This window comes from Macrotis lagotis, chromosome 8, assembly GCF_037893015.1.
Source record: "Macrotis lagotis isolate mMagLag1 chromosome 8, bilby.v1.9.chrom.fasta, whole genome shotgun sequence".
NCBI classification, from domain to species: domain Eukaryota; kingdom Metazoa; phylum Chordata; class Mammalia; order Peramelemorphia; family Peramelidae; genus Macrotis; species Macrotis lagotis.
Genome location: NC_133665.1, coordinates 181,858,075 through 181,879,316, shown reverse-complemented (window position 1 = coordinate 181,879,316; position 21,242 = coordinate 181,858,075). Strand labels below are relative to the sequence as shown.

Below are 21,242 nucleotides of genomic sequence, written 5' to 3'. Positions count from 1 at the left end.
CATCACCTGAGGCCTCATCAGCTAAGTGGCCACTCTGTGTGTCTGTATGTCTATGTGGGTATGTGTATACATGTGTCCACACATACATTCATGTGTGTGCACATATGTGTCTGTGGGTCAGTTACCCCCACAGAAAATGTCAGAGCCCAAAGACTTATCCCCAGAGGGTCACTTAACCTTGAAATATATGAGGATAAACCAATGAAAGTCAGACAAACATTTACCTGAGGGTAGAGAGCATAGAATGAAGTGGCTTCTAAGCCATGAAATCCTGGGTTCCAGTCTCACCTCTGACACCTTCCACCTTTGGGATACTGCCCTTCACTTCTCAGGGTCCTGCCCTTAAGACACTATATCATTTGTCAGGTGCTAATTTAGATTAGTGGAGGGACTTTCCTTTCTGGGAATTTCTACTCTAATGAAATTATAAATCTGAATAAAAAAACCCAAACCAAAAAAAAGTATGGGTCTATCCTCATTTTTCCTGGGACATTGATTTTCCTCCTCCATCATGCCAAGCAAGACCTCCCTCTTGATTCCCAATGACTGAAATGGCTTCCAGAACTCATGGACCACTTTCCAATTCCACTTTCTTCCTGTGGGTTTTTTCCCCTTTCTGCTCTGTCTTTCGACAAGTGAATGACTCCTCCAGTGGCCCCAGTGATTTGTTGATGGTCTCTTATGGAGGCCTTGGGAGACATCTGGGCATCAATTTCCTCATTTGCTTTGTTGAGAGAGGAGATATGGAAATCATCATGATTGAATAGCCGAGCTGGGAGAAGTGACTGGCTCCCTGACCACCTACCTAGCGACCCAACCTCAGCACTTTGCCCACAACCCCCCAAACCTCCTCCAACTGCTTATTTTGGTTGCTGCTACTGGCGAAGCCTATAATCTTCAGCACTCCTGAAATCGGGACAATTCCATAAGAAAGGATAAGAATTGGATTTTGTTGGTTTTGTCATTTGTACAGTGTGGTTTAGAATATCATCCCCAAACAGACCCCCCCTTTTTCCTCTTCAATTCTTCTTGTGGCATTCCTTGGCTCATGAACTCATTTTAAAATGATAACCAAAAGAAAACCAACCCCCAAACCCCAGCAACATAGACTTTCATCCATCAGTTCTAAAAGAAACTGAGGTTCCTTTCATTTTGGCTTAGCAGCCTGTCATGTGGGTGGGCTCAGCTGCAGAAGACTGTGCTCACATCTCAGTTCTGTTGTTGCTTCCTAGAGTTGCAAGCAATAGCCTGTGGTTCAACTTTCTCAACTGTAGAATGGAGACAATTCCATCTACCTACTTGATGGAATTGTTGGGAAGCTTTGTCAACTGAAAAGTCTTAGATGTGTGAATTCTCTGGAACCTAGAAGCAGGAGATTTAGGGTAGGAATATGTAGGTTCAAATATTGGCCCAGCTATTTACTCTTGGTCATTCTGGGTAAGTTGCTTAGGACTCAGTTTCCTCATCTGTCAAATACAGGGATTGGACCCAAGACTTCTATCAACTCTAGATTATTGATATTATTTTTATCTGGACCTAGGTTCAAATCTAGATTGTTTACTGTCAGTTGTGTGTGTATGTGTGTGTTTACTATCAGTTGTGACCTGGGAAAATTGACTTAACTCTTTGAGCTTTAGCTTCCTCCTCTATAAAATGAAGGGGTTTAATGGCAAGAACACATTATGGGCATTCCTCATTACCTTTTAAACTGTAAATCCGTGATTCTGGGACAATTCTTCCCACTACCAATAGAGTGATTCTAGTTTATAGTTGAAGTTCAGTGGCCTCACTCAGTCTGAAAAGACTTTCCTGGGAGAAGCTGTTTACAAAGGAACAGCCCTAGGGCAGCTAGGTGGTGCAGTGAATAGAGCACCAGCCTTGGAGTCAGGAGTACCTGAGTTCAAATCCCACCTGAGACACTTAATAATTACCTAGCCGTGTGGCCTTGGGCAAGTCACTTAACCCCATTGCCTTGCAAAAAAAAAGGAACCCACCCCCCACTTCCCTTCCCTTCTTCCCCAGTGCAGATCTGGATGCCTCAGTGAAGAAGGGAGAAAAGTAAGGGATTCAACGACGATGGCATACCAGTAGAAAATGGGGAAGGGAGCCAGCTCTCTATTTCAGCTGTCTTCTCTGTAAAATTGGGATTGAGTGATCTCCAAATTTGCCTTCCATGATTATAAGACAAGAAATGGTAGATTTAGAGCTAGAAGACACTGCAGGAATCATCTCCAATCCCTTCAATTTTGCAGGAAGGAGAATTGATCCCCCAGTAAGTGGAGTGACTTGCTGATGGTCACATAGGTAGTGGGGGCAAGAGAACTGAGATTTGAACCCAGGTCTTGGGATTTGAAATTCTACACTGCTCAGTGCTCTATGAATGCTGGTGACTGGGAATCCTAAACTCAAAGTTGAGATGATGGACTTCTCTTGTTGTTCTCTCAGAGTCGTGTCCCCTACCTCCTTCATGTATGGTGAATCCATTGAGGTGGCAAACTTCATTCAACTGTATGACTGGGAATGCCAATATCAGCCTCTCAACATCACTCTGCAGGTAAGAGTCTCCAGCATTGTCGACTTAGTTAAATTAAGCAAAATTAACCTTGTGGCTGTATTCAGTTATATTAGAAAATGTTAGCTGGACAGAGTGAACCAGTGATGGCAACAGTGTCCTTTACCAATGATATTTATTCCCATGCCTTCAAGTTCTACCTTTGTCACTGTACCTGTGGGACCTTGGATCACAGCCTCCTCATGTCAAATAAGGGAGTTGAACTCGATGACTCCTGCGGTTCTTCCAATTCGCGAGCTAGGGGGCCCCAATCCACTTAGCTTTTTCTTTCCTCATTACGTGGCAAGAGAACTGGAGGATGAAGGCCACTGTTTGCTTCCAACTCAGCTCGATCTATCCATTGCTTCACCTTCCTGCTGCTAAGATTTGTATCTCTATGTAGTTGTCTATCTACAGCTACACAGATATAGGTGGATATATACATAAATATCTAGGCATTATTGTCTTTCTCTATATTTATATATACATATCATACATAATACATATATACACATATGTTTTACATTTATACATATATAACATATTTATACACACATTATATATTGATACATATTATATATTATACATGCATATATTTATTATATATGTATACATATATAATATAGTGATATATATTATATTACATATTTTATACATATATTTCATACATATCATATATTATATACTTATACATCTATCATCTGTTTTACATATATATTATATATTAAATATTCATACATATAGGTTATATATTATACATATACACACATATATTACACATATTACACATATATATATGTGTGTGTGTGTGTGTGTGTGTGTGTGTGTGTGTGTGTGTGTATGTATGTATAATATTTATACACACACATCTACATAAAAGCTAGCAAGGTAACCAATCAACTAGTCCCAGCTTGGCTTGGACACAAGTCCTGATCCTGGACAAGTCATGTAACCCCTCAGTGCTCTCTGTCCAGTTGTGTCTTTATTAAATATTTCTTATGTATTAGACCCTGTGCTTTCTCAACCTGTAGTGAATGGGAGTGTCCCTAGCCTGCACGGGTAAATGGAGATTTCCTTACTTGGGAATTCCTCTCTGTTGCTAACATTTCTATATTGAATTAAGGATTTTACCAAGCACCTTCCATTTGGTCCTTACAATAACACTCTGTATTAGATGCTGTTGTCATTTCCATTTTGCAGGTGAGGAAACTGAGGCTGACAGTGACTTGTTCAGAGTTCTCTTACTAGTAAGTGTCTGAGGTAGGATTTGAATTCAGGGCTTTCCATCTCCAAGTCCAGCCCTCTCCGTTCTCTGTCTCACTGTTACCTGTGAAACAGCAGTACTGTTGTAATATTGTAGCTACAGGAGAAAGTGTTGGGTTTATAGTCAGGGCCCAAGTTCAGGTGCTGGCTTTTCTTCTAGCTCCTTTGGGATGGTGGACAAGCCCAACTTTGCTGGGCCTCACTTTCCTCCTCTGTGATGTGAGGAGGTTTACTCAGGTGAGTCGAAGGTCCCTTCCAGGTTTAAATCTAGGATCCCATTCACTCCAGTCTCTTGACTCCCATTCTGGGGGCCGGGCCTTCTTTGGCCTTCTCTTCATGGATGAGCTCGATGACACCTCCATGCTGCTCAAGCCAGTCTGGCAGGAGGTGGTCCTCCTTCGGCCTCCAGGTGTGAGTCAGGGAATGGATGATGGAGACAAAAGAAAGGACTGTTGGAGGGCCTGGGGTGGGGGAAGGGAAGGGAAGAAGCAGAAGGATGGGGAGAGGGCGTAAGACAAACACTGGTTGGCTCTTATAAACAACAGGGCTCTTTGGCCTGCATTCTCCTGGGTCCTGTGCCACCTCCCGTGTAATGGCTAACACATGGCTCCATGTTGGGGAGGGGAGACTTGAGTTCAGGGAAGCTCAGGCCCCGCTGCCGTGCCCTGCCCTTGATTTATAGGCAGGGAGGGAAGGAGTGATTCCCGTGAAGCAGACCCAGGCTGCTAGTCGTGGGGATTGAAAAGAAAGAAAAAATTAGTTGTGAAGATAAACTGTTTTTTTCCATTGCCTTTTATTATTGGTTGGGAAACGGATAGAGACCAGATGTGCCAATGCTATGACTAATGGTTTCCCTCTAATGATTGTATTAATAATAAAAAGGATGAGGTGAGGTATGGGGATGACAATCATCATATTTATAACCTAGGATGCCTCCCACCCTTTCACAGAGTCATAATGCAAAAAGCTTTACCATATAAATAAATAAAATATAAATCATCCATGCATACACAATTTGTGTTTGTGTGTGTGTGTGTGTGTGTGTGTAAATTGCCCTCTAAGAAGAGACTGTTTCTTTCCATTGTAGTGATAGAAATGGGATTAAGCTGGTATATCTCTGACTTGGCAACTTTCCTAATAGTCTGTTTTTGCCCCTTTGCCCACTCTCCATGAAATAATTATATGTTTATATGTGTGTGTATTTAGACACATACATGCATATATGTACATTTTTGGACATACATATATTTAAATACATGTGTGATATTTATTCATCGGAGTAAATACGGCTTCTTCCTAATAGACTATAAGGAAGTTCAGTTACTGGCTTATCATTATTATTATTATAATAAGCTTATTATAATTAGTTTCTTAATGAATGCTTGCTCATCAGAGCAAGCCTCAGGCCCCATGCTGGGACCAGCCCTTTCATCTCACAGAGGCCTTAGATTAAGAGCCTTGTGCAAGGCCCCATAGGTAAGGGCAGAAGCAGAATATGAACTCCAGTCCTTTGGCTCAAACTGCTATTGGTGTTGTTGACTCATCTCACTCATGTCTATCTGACTCTTCATGAACCATCCAGGACCATCTCAGGTCATCCTGAGTCCCATCTGGCCCCTGGACCCAGATGGCTCTGGAGGAGAAAGGGAGGCTGGGGACTTAGCACAGTGCCCCCCCCCCCCCATCCAATTCACATCATGGCATCACCTCCCTGATGTCATAGTCTTTCAGAATGAAGGACAAACATATTATAGTGGTGTGTCATTTCCTTCTCCAGATGGGGAAACTGAGGCAAACAGGGTTCAGTGACTTGCTCAGGGTCACACAGCTAGGAAATGTTGAGGTACATTTGAATTTAGGTTTTCCCTGACTCCAGGCCTGGTGTTCTGTCCACTGACCCAGACAGCCCCATCCTATTCAATATATACATGAAAGGAATACCCTTTGCAATTTATAATAGATAAGGAGTCCTCCATTTTGACTCTGCTCTCTGTGTTTTCATTTCTTTATTTACAAGATGATCTCTATGAATAAAATCAATAAATATAAATATCTATAAAGTTCAAGACCTAGAAGGTCCCTTTGAGCTCTGATGAGGGGTTCTCAGTGGCTCCATGAGTAGCCCACTCCTCTTTGGAGCAGCCCTTTTCATTAGGAAAAAGTCTTATATCAGACCTAATCTTGTCTTTGCAACTTCGTTGGGGATAATGCATGGAATGTTGGGTTTATCATTAGGAAGAACTAAGTTCAAATCGTGCCTTGCCTGCTTTCAGCCACATGACCCTTGATGACCCACTCTAGGTCTCTCAGTCTCAATTTTCTCTCCTGTTAAAAAATAATGTTAAGGAGTAGATGGCAATTAAGGTCCTTACCAACTCTTTGATTTCTGGTAGTAATTGCCTCCTATACACCAAGTCTCTTTCCCGTATCTCAGCCCTGGAGGTACTCAACAGCACCTCTCATGTCCACAGGGAGCTGCCCCTTCTCTGGTCCCTCCAGAGATCCCCCTTGGACGTGGATGTTTGAAGTCTTGGTGGGTGTCCTCCAGGGCCAACTCCAGTGCTCTGGGGTGGTCTGACAATGGCTCAGAACAGTGGGACTCTCACCCCCTCCCATTCCTGGAAGCTTGGCTTCTCTTCACATCGTCGAACAATTGCATTATGCTTCTTGGCTTCCACATCACACTGTTAACCTAGATTGAATTTGCAGTCTATTAAAACCCACAAAGCATTTTCAACTGAACTGCCTGCTAGCCATCCCTCCCTCATTCCCTCCACCCTTGCCAAAGCCAAGATTTCTTACCTTTCTTTGCCTTTTGGCTCATGTTCTGAGGTTTGCTGTGTTGAACTCTCAATCTATCTTCTCTTTATTGTCTAGACCCAGCTGTCCTCCAAGGCCAGGGCATTACCTGGCTTACCTCTCTGTCTACCGTCTATCTTCACCTTCATTGTTTTTTAGAAAAATGATGAGGCATCTGGGGACATATTGGCAGAGTGGTTCAGTCGGAAAAGTATGGGAGTCTTCCAAGGGCCAAGATGTTAATGTATGATTAGTTACAGGTTCCAAATTGAGCAAATTAGGGTACCTTGTGATATCATCTTGATGAAGAGAAGAGATGAGGAAACCCATTTCCTTCCTTTTCAAGGACTGGTGAGGAACTATGGCAGCCAAACCTCATCCTTGCTTCCAACTTGGAGACTGTCAATCAGCTTGATTAAACTTTTTTTTTTGGTTGATGATGTTACAAGACCCCTTGGGAGGGTGGGAGAGGAGGTAGTGTATCTGGAAATGACTGTGATATAAGTGACCAAAAAACCATAAATCATTGATCTTATTCATATTTTCAAATGTATGGGGGCAGCTAGGGGGTGCAGTGAATGGAGCACCGGCCCTGGAGTCAGGAGGACCTGAGTTCAAATCCAGCTTCAGACACTTAATAATTGCCTAGCTGTGTGACCTTGGCAAGTCATTTAACTCCATTGCCTTAAATAAATAAAATTAAAAAAATATTTTCAAATAAAGCCTGTTATAGGAGAAAAGTATAAGTCTGAGAATTAGAGATGAGAATCCAGGAGTCCTTCTGAACCTGTCTCAACTTCCTCATATGTAAAATGAGTGGGTTGAACCAGATGGTTTCAAATGTTCTTTCTGATCACCAAATCAGTTTTTTGCAATTTAAATTTCCTATCATATCAAACAAATGAGATACTTTATGATGTTTTGCAGATAAAAGGAGAGAGAGAAGATATTAAGGCATGACTTTCTCTGAGTGGCTTTATAGCAGTCAAAGAGAACATGGCGAGGCTATTCCATCAGGAAGTTTATTTCTATTGTACTTACTTTACAAAAGACAGAATGAGGTAGGAGATAGAGAACCAGTCTTGGAGTCAGAGTGACCTGGGTTCAAGTCTCGCTGATGATCCATCCTGGCTATGTGACTCTGGCCAAGTCCCTTATTTCCCCTAGGAAGTCTCTAGGATGCTAAGTTAATGGGACATTGCTGAGCTGTATGACAGGATTCAGAAGCGTTTACTCCATTCCTGAAACTATAAATCATCTTTTGGACCAAAGAAACACAGCAGTGTGTCTGTGAGGGATACCTTCATGAGATAACATGAGTGTGTATATATGCGCATTTACAGGTTTATAATACTGGACCGAGCACGCTCCCTGGCTCAGCCATCAACGTCTGGATCCCTGACCGGCTATCTGTAGGAGATGTTCAGATGTTTCTCCTCCAGGAGGTGATGGTGAGTTTCTGGCCCGGGTAGACTTAAACCTGGCCTGTCATCCATATTTTCCTTCCTCTTTCCATCCCTCCCTCTCCTTAAGGCTCTAGGCTTCAAATGGATCCTGTGCAATTCAATTCACTTCAGTTCAAGTGAATTCACTTCATGTTGTTGAATGACTTCAAATCAAGGTGATTTAGTTCAGTTCAGTTCAGCCAACATTGAGTAGACAGGTAGCGAGGGGGAGTGTGGTGCAGTGGCTAAAGAGATGCCCTTTAAGCTGGGAAGACAGTCCCCCTCTGACCCCTCTGGGCTCCCTGACCTCTCAGGGCTCTGGGTAAGCCTTGAAGACTCAAATGCAGAGAATATGCCCACTTGCATTGGTATGGCAATTTTCCTTAGGCTACATATGACCATGGGAATCTTAAACAGAGATGTCCAGGACTGGAATCCTCTGGGCCTCTTTTTTCACTCACCTTGTTCACATTTTCTAATAGTATTATAAGCTTGGTTTAAATCAATCCTGAGCTATAGCTTAAGATTTGTGCCCAGGAAATTCAGTTATTCTGTTGGCAGTGGGCATCTCCAGGGTTTCTGGGGCAAGGTAGCTGAGTCTGTCATCCCTTGTTGGGTCTGGTGCCATGACAGAGATGACTGGAAGCTGACTTTTTTAGTGATGCTTTAGCTGTGGTATCAGTGGATGACAGAGCTCAGCCGTGACCCACTGTCTTTAAAAATGAATGCCCAGTTAACTCCATCAGGTCCAGGTGTCTTACCTTAGGGGCATGCCATCATGTAATGAAAATGCTCGTCACTTTTTGAGATGATATTGGGGTGTTCCTGGCACATTCTATCCACATACCTGTGGGACTTTATTAAAGGGAGACTAGACCTGGGATTGTATTGATGCAAGGAATTTCCATGTAAAGAAATTCCCTCTACTAGTACAGAAAGCTACTTCCTTTGCATATTACTCAACTAGATCCCAATGAATGTCAATGACAAATTATCTGAAGTAATTTCGTTATTCACATTCATGCGACATTTTTCCATTGAGCTGAAAATAATATAATTATAATTTTGACCAGTGGGAATTCAAAAATAGGTGACTCCTTCAGGGGATTTTTTTTTGTACTAGTTATCATCTTAAAGAATTACCCAGGGCCCTGGCAGATGAAGAAATCTGCCCAGCATGACCTAGCCAAAAAAGCAAGAGACATGATTAGAATCCAAGTCTTCCTGACTATGAAGCTGCTTCTTTAGACATTACTGTCCTTTTGGCTTTGTAGGCACTTAATTAAAACTTGTTAGAACAAATTAAATTGAATCAGATTTAAATAAATGCAGTGAACAGAATGGAAGCACATAGGGTCAATGACCTGGCCTGGTGGAGAAGACTGGAAGCCAGAAGGATGTCCAAATGGAAAATTTGTGACTGGGATGCATTTGTAACTCCTGATGACATCACTGAAAGAAAAATAATTCAAGGCTAAGCAAGTAAATGAGCTAGGGAGCCCCTCCCCATAAATGGCTGTTTTCTGCACTCTAAGGCATGATGTCATTGTTCTTTTTGTGTAAGTGAAGGAGATGACCACCAATTTTCTTTGTGGGCAGCAGCTCTGAAGGGGGGCCCTGAATATCCTCATGGACTCAATATTTGGTGACAAAGAGGCTGGTTGAGAACAGGAAGCCCATAGAGTATTACCCAGACATAGTTCAAGCAGGATGGGAGATCTACTGAGCATGTCACAGAATGGATCTTGTCCAAGCAGTCCATACATGCTCTTTTTTGCTCCCCACACCTGGAAGCCATACTGAGCTATCTGCATTACTGTCCATTGGTATACATAGACTCCTCTCTCCTCTTCCCTGAAAGTCTGAGAAGGTTCTCCCAGGATACATTTCTGGGTGACATCTCAGGTATGTTACAGACAGTTATGAACTTCAGCTGTGACCCTTTTCATTGGAGTGTTTAATAATCCAATTCATATTCTGGAAGTATTCCAGAATATACATTTATCTTGATTTTTCTTTTCTAATCTTTGGGATCCAGGTAGAGTGGTATAGTGGGGAGAGAAGATTGTGGATTCATCCCCCTTCCCCATCATCTACTGGCTGCTTGATTTTAGAGAAGTCTCATATCCTCTTTGATTCAAGGAATTCTCAGAGCCTGGGAGTCACAGAACAACAACAGGGAACTACTTACTCTAATGATATTGGATGGCTAAATGGGAACCTTGTAGAAGTCTCCTTTGGGGAAATTGAAAGGTCCCCCTCTCCCTCTCCCCAGTAATAGTGTTCTCTCTTCTGGCCCTCAAGAGAACCAGAATCTCCACTGACACTTGAATAATTGGGATTCTGAATTGGTCTTCTATTTCCTTGATGACAGGACAAGACTGTTTCCTCTTATACTCAAAGCATACTTCCTTCAATTCATCCAATGACATTTTGTACTTTCTTGACAGTGTTTCATTGCTTGGAAATTACTCTCACTTCACTAAGATATCAGGGAGTCTTATCACTTAATTTGAGAAAGGAGAAGTGACTTGATTGATTTACTCAACTCCACCCTTATCTGGAGTGGGTAGGTGGAGGTAGTGTTAGCCAGAAATCTTATCTGTGAGGATCACAGGAAACTTAGAACCCTATAGATTTTAAATCTATGTTCACTATTATTCTCTGTTGATTTTAAACCTGTGAACTTTCTTTCCATTGAAGCTTAATAGGATTTAGACCTCAAAAACCAGTGTCCAACTTCTCTTTCTTCAGAGGAGGAAACTGAGTTAGGGGGCAGGGTCACAAAGCCTAGTCCAAGGACTTCTACTGACCTAGAGTGTTAAACAAAGGGACATTAATCTTTGAAGTCCATGAGTGCTTGTAGGAATTGAATTTGAGGGGCTTTTCTATCTTAAAATTTTTCTCATAGGGTGATTTATTTTTTTTTCTAGTTTTTTTCCCCAAGGCAATGGGTTTAAATGGCTTGCCCAAGGCCACACAGCTAGGTAATTATTAAGCATCTGAGGCTGGTTTTGGACTCAGGTACTCCTGACTCCTGGGCTGCACCACACAGCCAACCCTCATATAGGGTGACCTCAGCCAGAAACCTCTTTCTCCTTCCTGCAGTCATCTTTGCTGTAGCAGCAGGAGTGTGGGCCTTTAATGTTTACAAATACTTATTATTCTTTGTCTCATTGAGGTAGGTTCTACGGGTATCATTAGCCTGATTTTCTATATGAGAAACCGAGGCTCAGAGAAGTAAGTTGAAAAGTCTTCCCAGACTGCACAGCTATTAGGTATTAGCCATGGGCTCTTCCCTGATTCCTAGTCCAACTCTGTCCATTCTCCCATACTGGCTGTCCAAATACAGATGGGCAGAGGAGACCTCCTGACTTCCAGTATGAATGGGGTCTAGAAATAGTAAGTATAACATTTAGTTTAGTTTTTCATTATAGAGGACTATTGATGATTCCATGTGGGAGTAGGATTTCATGTGGAAACCTTTAAATGAAGGTGAACAAAGTAAGCACACCAGTCAGGGCAAAGCTTCTTGAGGACTCAGTGGGAGCTGTGTGATGTTGGACAAGTCATTTAACCTCTGTCTGCCTCAATTTCTTTTATTTTTTCAAACAAATCATAAATAGAGTTTATGAGCATTCAATGAGATCACCTCTTTAAATTATATCCCAGTGCCTCTTATCTAGTAGGTACTTCATAAAGGCTTATTTCCTCTCCTTTCCCTTCTCTTCATTGTATATGAGACAAGCAGGACAACTCTTTCTTTCTTTGACATACCTTTCTGTGACTTGGGCACTTAAGTATAAGAAGAAAATAACCTCATTTTTGTCAGATGCTGGTGATCATCTCTGTGGTTGCTAAGAAAACCAGATGGTCCCTCTTCATTCTGTTCTGGTTAGACTATAGCAGGAGTCTGGTGCCCAGTTTTAAGTATCTTGTTTAATAGAGCACTTAGACAAATTAGAGTGTCTCCAGAAAGGATGACCAGTGTGGTGAAGAGCCTTGAGACCAAGAACCGGGAAGAGTTGAAGATTGAGTCCATCTGGTCTGGAGAAGAGGAACATTTATGACACCATTAAAGAGCTAGGGATTCAACCAGTTCTATTTAGTTCTAGAGGGCAGAAGAAAGACTCATGGGTGGGAATTACAGAGAATGAGAGAGAGAGAGAGAGAGAGAGAGAGAGAGAGAGAGAGAGAGCTATATGCCATTAATTAGAGGAATGGATAGCCTTGGGAGATAGAGGGTATCTTTATTAGAGGCTTTCAGGTAGGAGGTGGATAATCACTTGTCTAGTGTCTGGTCAAAAGGAATTTGGGGGTGTATGGTTCAGACTCAGAGGACAACTAAGGCCCATTCCAATTCTAAAATTCAGGGATTTTGTGATTTACTTGTTTTTAGTACTTTAAATTTAAGACGAATCACATTTTAGTCCTTTATTGAAGCCTTCAAAACTTTACCCTTGATGTTTAAAGTCTTATATTCTTATTAATCCTGGGTGAAGAATTAAAAGGTTCTCTAGCTCTTAACTTACTGAACTTCTTAGATCCCAAATTATCTCTTCCCTTTAGGTGAAAATATGTTGTGATATAATTGATTAGGTACCTGGTGTTACCAGGTGGTGGTGCTGTTTGGCAGGGTTTGGAGATTTAAGATGATGGGAAATGAAAATAAAAATAAAAGGTACTGATTCCCTCCTCAGGTCACCCTACCTATGGGAATGTCAGTATCTTTTTGCTTTCTAACTCTTTCCTTAGCCAGATTGTGGTACTATGTGATATGGTTTGATTTTCCTTTAGTCAATCTCTTCTATTACATCCTTAATTAAGAATAGATCAGTTTTCTAAGAAAGATGAAAATGAAAGGAGTGAACTTACCTGCTTCTGAGATGAGGCACTACCATATGCTAACTCAGTCTCTTTAACCAGGACTCACTGAGATGGTTCTGAATTTGGAAGAATTATTAATAAAAATCAAACCCAACAAGAATCTTTCATATAACTCAAGCCCCCCCCCCCCCCAGGTTCATGGGGGAATTCTGTAATTCTGTTTCTATTGCCCTTGAAATCATGGCTGAAAATTTATTCTCTGCCTTACTCTCTCTTTGTATCAATATTGAAAGTCATTTACTAGTACCCTACCTCCCCCACAAATTTCCAGTTAAGAAAACAAGAACTACTCTGACAACATGATGGGAATGAGTCCCCTTTTTGCAAATGGGGAAACTGAAGCACAGAGACCTTAAGTGATTTATCTTCCCAGGTGACCTATCTAGGAGGCATCGGAGATGAGATTTAAAGTCAGATCTTTCTGATTCTACATGTTCTTTCCTACACTGAACAGGTACAAATCACAAGGAGGCGGGACTGGTCATCCTTGGATATCAACACTGAGGTTGTCCAATAGTTGGGACATCAAAATTAAGACCAAGTCAAATCAATAGAGATTTACTATAGGAAATGCCTTTGGCCACAAGCAGCAGTGAATAAGGGGAATTCACTCTTCACTCTCCTTTTTCAGATCTCAGTTCCAGGCTCTTCCAACTACACCTTAAAAGTCCAAATGGGCAGAGATTATGAGATGGGAGAAAACTCATGATTAGCTTGATACCCCAGTATTTCCCACTGCTAAAAAATGACTTCAGTTTTGCTTTATCTTTCTCCCTTTTCTCTAATTGCCAATAGAAAAATGAAAACTAGATTCCCCTGCCACATGGACCTCCTATTATATGCTTGGCCTAGGATTCTTGTAGTTCATGCACCTAGACTCTGTGGCTGCAAAGGGGTTGGTTTCCACCAAAACTGTCTCTATTGGTAAATGAATGAATCTTGGAACAAGAATGAATGAGGTAAGGCGTAGGAAATGAGCAGCTGCAGCCCTCCATGGTGAGAATGTCTGAGCTAGAATCGGTACTTGGAAATTCCGATTTACTCCCAACCCCCCTTTTTTTTCCTTCTCAAAGGATTGCTCTAATCATAGAGATTAGAGTTTTCCACAAGCTGTGTGAAAGGGTTGGTGTTTTTATTCCTCTGTGTTGATGCATGGACGCCTAATTAACTTATTGCCAAAATCAACAAACTGCTGGGCTCCAAAATGTTTTGTTATCTGCGGATGTTAAACATTTTTGGCACGGACAGGAAGTGCTCAGATTATATTTTTATGCCATTTATTTCTCCTCTAAACAAAATTTGGCTTCATCTAGAATTCCTTTTGTGTACTTTAAGTAGCCTGAATATATATGTCGCTCCTTTCCGGAAACATCAACCCATCTGAATCAATTTCACACCCGTAAAGGTTGCGTAGGATGTTCATGGAGTGGACCACATCCAAGCAGCCGTCTGTTTGGGAGAGTATAAACCAGTCCCATTTTATGGGATAGCTCAGGGACTCTTTGCTACTTTTCCAGCATCCCTCCCCCCACAATCCTGAATACATCCAAGGGACAAAGCAACCAATAGGAAGAAAAGCGTGGAAACACCCCTTAGCTGTAGTTTCTCGATGTACATTTTGCCAGGCAGTAGAGTGAATGTGAAAAGGCATCATTTGAAAGTAGAAGTGGGGTCTTCTATGACCATAGATGGGTGTAAAGTATAGCTTTCATTTAGAATGTCTCCCCTCCCCTTTTACTTTTCTTTGCATCCATTGTCAACCAGGACCTTGGATTCCTTATAAGGGATGAATGGACATGTTTCTATGTGACTGATGTTGGGTTTTTCCCAGATGAAACCTATTTTAAAGTAGGAAAATACAAGCTGTGGAGGAATCTAGATTCCTTCCTCTTTTTTAAATTTTTTTTTGGAGGGGCGCTCATTAGGATGTGCAATGAGGGTCTGCAGATCTGGTGTCTGCCTAGCCCAGTTAATCCCTGAAACTCTCCTTTTGTCTCTTTACCTTGACCTTCTGTCTTATTTACCCCCTTTTCCCAGTTCCCTCCTACCCCACTTGTCCTACTCTGTTCAGGGAGCTATGGGAACGGAAACAGATGTATGCCATGTCTGTTTTTATTGATCACACTGCTGTTGTCTTTCCAGAATTCACAGACAACCTGTTTCTTTACAGGGAGGCAGTGTGGTGTAGTGTGGGGTTAGTATCAGGAGAGAGTTGGGTTCAGATTTCTGACTCAGATGAACTATATTTCATGGCTAAGTTGTTATAGATCTCTGAGCTTGAAGTATCTACCTCATATAATTATTAGAAGGGTCAAATGAAACATTTGCAAAGTGTTTTTATAAACCTTGAATTGGGAGAGGTAGAGAAGGCAGGGAGGTAAAGGGAAGCACCAGGGCCCAGTAGAGAGAACAAAGACAATTGGGATTCAGGTCCTGACTTTGACTCCCCTGGCTCTGTCGTACCCCCTGGAAATGCTCTAAGATTAGGTGTTGCCTCGAATGGGGGAGACTGGTTCTCCCCTAGAAGCTCTCTATATCAGAGGAGTCTAAAGGCATGCACACTGTGCACACACACACACACACACATGCATACACACACACATGCACACACATATCCATGTCTCTGTCTGTCTGTCTGTCTCCCTCTGTTTCTCTCTTTCTGTCTCTTAGTCTGTCTTGTGCATTAGTTCATATAAGTCTTCCCAGGATTTTCTGCAGTCTCATCCTTCATGATTTCTTTTTTTTTATTTTTTATTCTCATTTTGTACAAATGTTTTTTCACATTAATAAAATATTCTTGAAAAAATTAAAATAAAAAAAATAATAGTAATAATTGTAGATATGGCCAGGTGGCTCAATGGATGAAGCACCAGCCCTGGAGCCACGAGCACCTGAGTCCATATCCAGCCTCGTAAACCCAACAATCACCCGGCTGTGTAACATGCAAGCCACCCGATCCCCACTGCCCTACAAAAACCAAAAAAAAAAAAAAAAAAAGAAAAAAAAAGACCCAAAATAAAATAAAATAGTAATAATAGTAGGGGTGGCTGGATGGCGAACAGAGAGCATTGGCCCTTGAGCCAGGAGCACCTGGGTCCAAATCTGGCCCCAGACACCCAAAGATCACCCTGCTATGTGGCCCCAGGCAGGCCATCCAGCCCCACTTGCCCTGCACCCTCCCCCAAATAATAATAACAAAAAATGTGCTTGAGTCTTTGTTCCAACACCAACAACTCTGTCCTGGGTGGATCACATTCTTTATGATAAGTCCATCACAAAAGTTATTTCCATATTTTTCCACCGTTGCCATTGCTGATTGCAACTCCCTCCTTTCTTACTTCTCCACTACCATGTACTCTATTTTCTCTCTCCTTTCACTCTGACTCTGCTGTAGGGTCGCTGAGTGGCACAGCAGACAAATCCCTGGTCCTGGGGCCAAGAAGCCCTGAGCCCCCCTACCACCCCTTAGGCCCAGAATCCACCTGGCCCTGTGGTCCTGGGCAGGCCTTCCATTCCCAGCCCCTTGCAAGAAGTAAGAAAAAAAGTGTATTATATCTGGCCACTCTCCCCCCATGGTCCATCCTTTCTTCCTTTATTCACATCCCCACCCCTTCCCCCTGCTCCCCGCTCCTTCTTACTCCAGATGTTTATAACCCATTGAGTATATATGCTGTTTCCTCTCCTAGCCATCTCTGATGAGAGCAAAGGTTCCCTCATTCCCCCTTGCCTCCCCACTTCCATATCATTGCAATAGCTCACTGTAATAAAAAAAAAAATCTTATGTGAAATATCTTGGACTATTCCCCCTCTCCTTTTTTTTCTCCCATTCCATTTCCCTTTTTTTCTATTGACTCCATTTTTACACCAGCTTTCTCCTGTGCTTCAACTATAAAAGCTCTCTCTACCTGCTCTATTAACTGAGAAGGTTCATATGAGTATTATCAGTGTCATTTTTCTATTCAGGAATACATGCAGTTCATCCTCATTAAGTCCCTCATGTTTTCCCCCTCTCCTCCAATCTCCATGCTTCACCTGAGTCCTGTATCTGAAGATCAAACCTTCTGTTCAGCTCTGGCCATTCCAAAAGGAACATTTGACATTCCCCTGGTTCATTGAAAGCCCATCTTTTTCCCTGGAAGAGGACATTCAGCCTTGCTGGGTAGTTCATTCTTGGCTGCATTCTAAGCTCTTTTGCCTTCTGGTATATTGTATTCCAAGCCCTACGAGCTTCCAGTGTAGCTGCTGCTAAGTCCTGTGTGATCCTGACTGCAGCTCCACGATATTTGAACTGTGTCCTTCTGGCTACTTGTAATATTTTTTCTTGGGAGTTCTGGAACTTGGCTCTAATATTCCTAGGGGTTGGGTTTTTGGGATCTCTTTCTCTGGGGGATCGATGGATCCTCTCCATTTCTATTTTGCCCTCTGCTTCTAGAATATCAGGGCAATTTTCCTGTAGTAATTCTTTGAAAATGATGTCAAGGCTCTTTTCCTGATCATGACTTTCAGGTATTCCAATAATTTTTAAATTGTCTTTCCTAAGTCTGTTTTCCATATCAGTTGTTTTTTCAATGAGATATTTCACATTTTTCTTCTAATTTTTCATTTTTTTGGTTTTGAAGTATTGATTCCTGATTTCTGGTAAATTCATCAATATCCCTGAATTCTATTCTTTGTCTGAAGGATTTGTTCTCCCCAGAGAGTTTTCTTATCTCTTTTTCCATCTGGCCAATTTTGCTTTTTAAAGCATTCTTCTCCTCAATAACTTTTTGAACTGTTTTATCCATTTGACCTAAGCTGGTTTTTAGCATGCTATTTTCTTCAGCATTTTTTTGGATTTCCTTGACTAAGCTGCTGACTTCATTTTCATGTTTTTCTTGCATGTCTCTCCTTTCTTTTCCCAGTTTTTCTTCCAACTCCCTCATTTGATTTTCAAAGTCTTTTTTGAGCTCTGTCATAGCCTGAGCCCAATTTCTGTTTTTCTTGGAGTCTTTAGATGCAGGAGCTTGTGCTTCCTCATCTTCAGACTGAGTATTTTGATCCTTCTTTGTCTCATTTGCAAAATGTTTCTCAATAGTCTTCCTTTTGTTTCTTTGCTTGCTCATTTTCCCAGCCTGGGCCTCATTTGGGGGTGCTTCCTGAGCTTTTGGGGCACTCCCACAAGGGTCTCAGTGTGTGAGGCTGTCTTCCCTCCTGGTCTGTGAATGACCATAAGCACCTCCCTCTGCCACGGGGCTGAGGTGGGGTGGGCCCTGCTGTTCTATGGGGGGGCCTAGACTGGGATCAGGATCTGAATGTGGTCAGAGCCCCAGAGTCCTGTTCCAGGGGCAGAGGACCGAGCTCACAGTCTCTCTTTACTCGCCTCCCTCAGCTCAATGGGCTCATGCCCTGGGGGCTCCTGCTTACCTGCTCTGCCTGCTTCTGTTTCCTGGACCAAGCTGCTCTCTGTGTGCCCCGAGGGCTGGGCTCCATGTGCTCGCTCTGACAGAGGTCCCCCACTGTTCCCCCACTTTGTGCCTGGTGCTCCCTGGGGTGCAGCTCAGGAGACTCCCCCGCTGCTGTGAGCCGTGGCTCCCAGCGCTCTGGGGCTGCCTCTGGGAGGCTGAAGTTCTTTGGCTCTGGCGGGCCACCCCTCTGGTGGGCCGCCCCACCGATCCCAGGGAGCAGAGCCTTTCTGCTCTTTTCCAGGTTACTTTGAGTAGGAGAACTGCCTCACTGGGTCCCTTTGTGGGTTCTGTCTCTCGAAAGTTTAGTTAGAGTCCTTAGCTGATGAATTTTATCAGAGAGCTCCTAAGACTGGATCCCTTCTTGTCGCCATCTTGCCTCCACCCCTCATGATTTCTTATAGAACAATAGTACTCCATTACATACAATGACCACAGTGTGTTCAGGATTCCCCACCTGATGGGCATTCCCTCAATTTCTAATCCTTGCCACCACAAAAAGAGCTGCTCTAAATATTTTTGTTCAAGTAGGTCCTTTCCCCCTTTGTTATGATCTCTTTGGGATATAGACCTAGCAGTGATAGTACTGGATCAAAAAGGATGCACAGTTTTATTGTCTTTTGGGCATAACACATATTATTTTAAATTGTAATGTTTATGGGGGAGGGAATATGGTATCTCCTTCCTCAATTGTAAACTTCAAGAAGTCAGGGAAAGTGTCTTCCCCAATATCCAGGACAAGGTCTTGGCATTTATTTAATAAGTACCTACCATGTGCCAAAGACTGACAACAATGTTATGAGGGTTTTTTTTTTTTGGCAAGGCAATGGGATAAAGTGACTTGCCCAAGGTCACACAGCTAGGTAAGTATTTAGTATCTGTGGCCAGTTTTGAACTTGGATCCTTCTGACTCCAGGACCAGTGCTCTATCTACTGTACCACCTCACTGTCCCCAAGAATACTGTTTTTAGAATAACTTTGAGGGGCGGCTAGGTGGTGCAGTGGATAGAGCACTGGCCCTGGAGTCAAGAGTACCTGAGTTCAAATGTGGCCTCGGGCACTTAATAATTCCTTAGCTGTGTGGCCTTGGGCAAACCACATAACCCCAGTGCCTTGTAAAAACTAAAAAAAAAAAGAATAACTTTGAGTAATTAAGTCATTTTGATTATTACCCAAATTAACTACAAAGGTTACATGAAGGAAGATGGTATCTGCATCCAGAAAAAAGAACTGATAAATAGAAGTATGTATAGAATGGCTTTTACATTCACACACATGTAAACATATACACTTATATTTGTATCTAATAGTAGCCATGTCTAAGGTGGGAGGGGCTGAGAGGAAAGAAAAAAGGGAAAAAAGAGTTATATATTTAAAAGGAATAGAAAATTGTACATAATAAATTTTCAGTTTCATGCAAAGTCATTTTTTTCTATTCTTCTGTGTTTTGTGAGTGATTTGTGTCAAGATTCACAGCTGCTAGAGTAAATGAGATTGTCCAGAGAGAGTAGAAGGATTGAAGAGAAGACAGGTGAAGACTGAACTTTGAGAGATAGTCCAGATTTAGGAAATTGAAATGGACCAGGAGAGACGATTTCTTAAGTGTTCAAAGAAAATTAAAAAACAAGCAAAAGGAAACAGTTCTTGTTCTTAAGGAGCTTATATTCCATATGAGAAAATTACATTACTTAGTCAAAAATATACAAAATAAGTCTTTCCAAATTAATATAATATCAGGAACTTAAATCTTTGTTTAATTGACCAAAGTTTAACCTGTCAGGGAATTCCTTTTCTATGTTCTACTATTCTTCCTTTGACAGTTCACTCCCTGTATTTTCCCTGCATTGTCTCCATTTCTGGATTTCGAGTTGTCTAACCTTTTAATTTGGATAACTCTAGAATCTTTGAAGCAAGAGGGCAGCCTTCATGAGCTTCATTGGAAGGATTCACCTATATATGGATGAGTCCGTGATTAAGCTGTGTTATTTGTGTAAAGAACTACAATCTGGTTCTGTGTCTTTTCTCAAATTCTAATAGCGATGGACTTTTTCCAGACATTAAAGTTCAAGGAAGATGAGCAGAATGTGTCATGGGAAACATTTGGACTTAGTAAATAAGGAAAGCTAACAGAAGCTAATTAAAGTCAAGCTGGAGGGGCAGAGTCCATAAGATTCTTGGGCAAGTTTCCTGGGAAATATCGCTGTTTGATAATACTAGTTCTGTGGTTCTTTGGAACCTTTGCAACAAGCAAAGCCACATAAAACATTGCTCCCCTTGTTTCTGAACAACAGTAACAACCATAATAAATGGTTGTTGAGAGGAGTTGATAATTAATTAGCCATATTAGAAGATTCAGAATTCTTAAATGAAGATAATCTCAGAATGCTGTTTTTAAACCTAAAAGCTGCTTAGAGATTATCTTGAAAGCAGCATGGTGGTGTGGAAATCGAACTGGGCTCAAAGTCAGAAGACCACAAGGTCTAATGGAAAAATGCATATTCAAAAAGAACAGAATAGATAAAAGAGGTAGTGGAGTAGAATTGCATATCATAAAAAGATGTTCTGGGAGAGGAGAATACCAGAGAGCATGTGAGTAAAGAATAGTGGAGAAAGATCATAAGAAACATTTTCGGGAGAGTATGCTATAGACCACCAAACCATTCTATACATACTTCTATTTATGAGGAAATAGACTATGAATTCAGTACAATGGTCACAAGTCTGGCTTGGAGCTATAAGTTAGGAGTAATGGAAGCCAAGGGATAGTTGAACATGTGTAAGTAATCTCAGATCTCTACCAAATGCAGAACAGTTCCTGTGATTTCTACCTGATTTATTGATATTTTTAATTCTTTA

At 41.8% G+C, this 21,242-nt stretch overlaps 1 protein-coding gene across 1 annotated transcript in view; it reads left to right on the top strand.

Annotated features, from left to right (window-relative positions):
* The window catches only part of ITGA9 (integrin subunit alpha 9), a 360,075-nt gene that overhangs the window by 290,648 nt on the left and 48,185 nt on the right, over positions 1 to 21,242 (top strand). The window contains exons 23-24 of the mRNA XM_074199051.1: positions 2,446 to 2,554; positions 7,957 to 8,064. Of these exons, the coding sequence (XP_074055152.1) occupies positions 2,446 to 2,554; positions 7,957 to 8,064 (217 nt within the window). The remainder of the gene's footprint in view (positions 1 to 2,445; positions 2,555 to 7,956; positions 8,065 to 21,242) is intronic.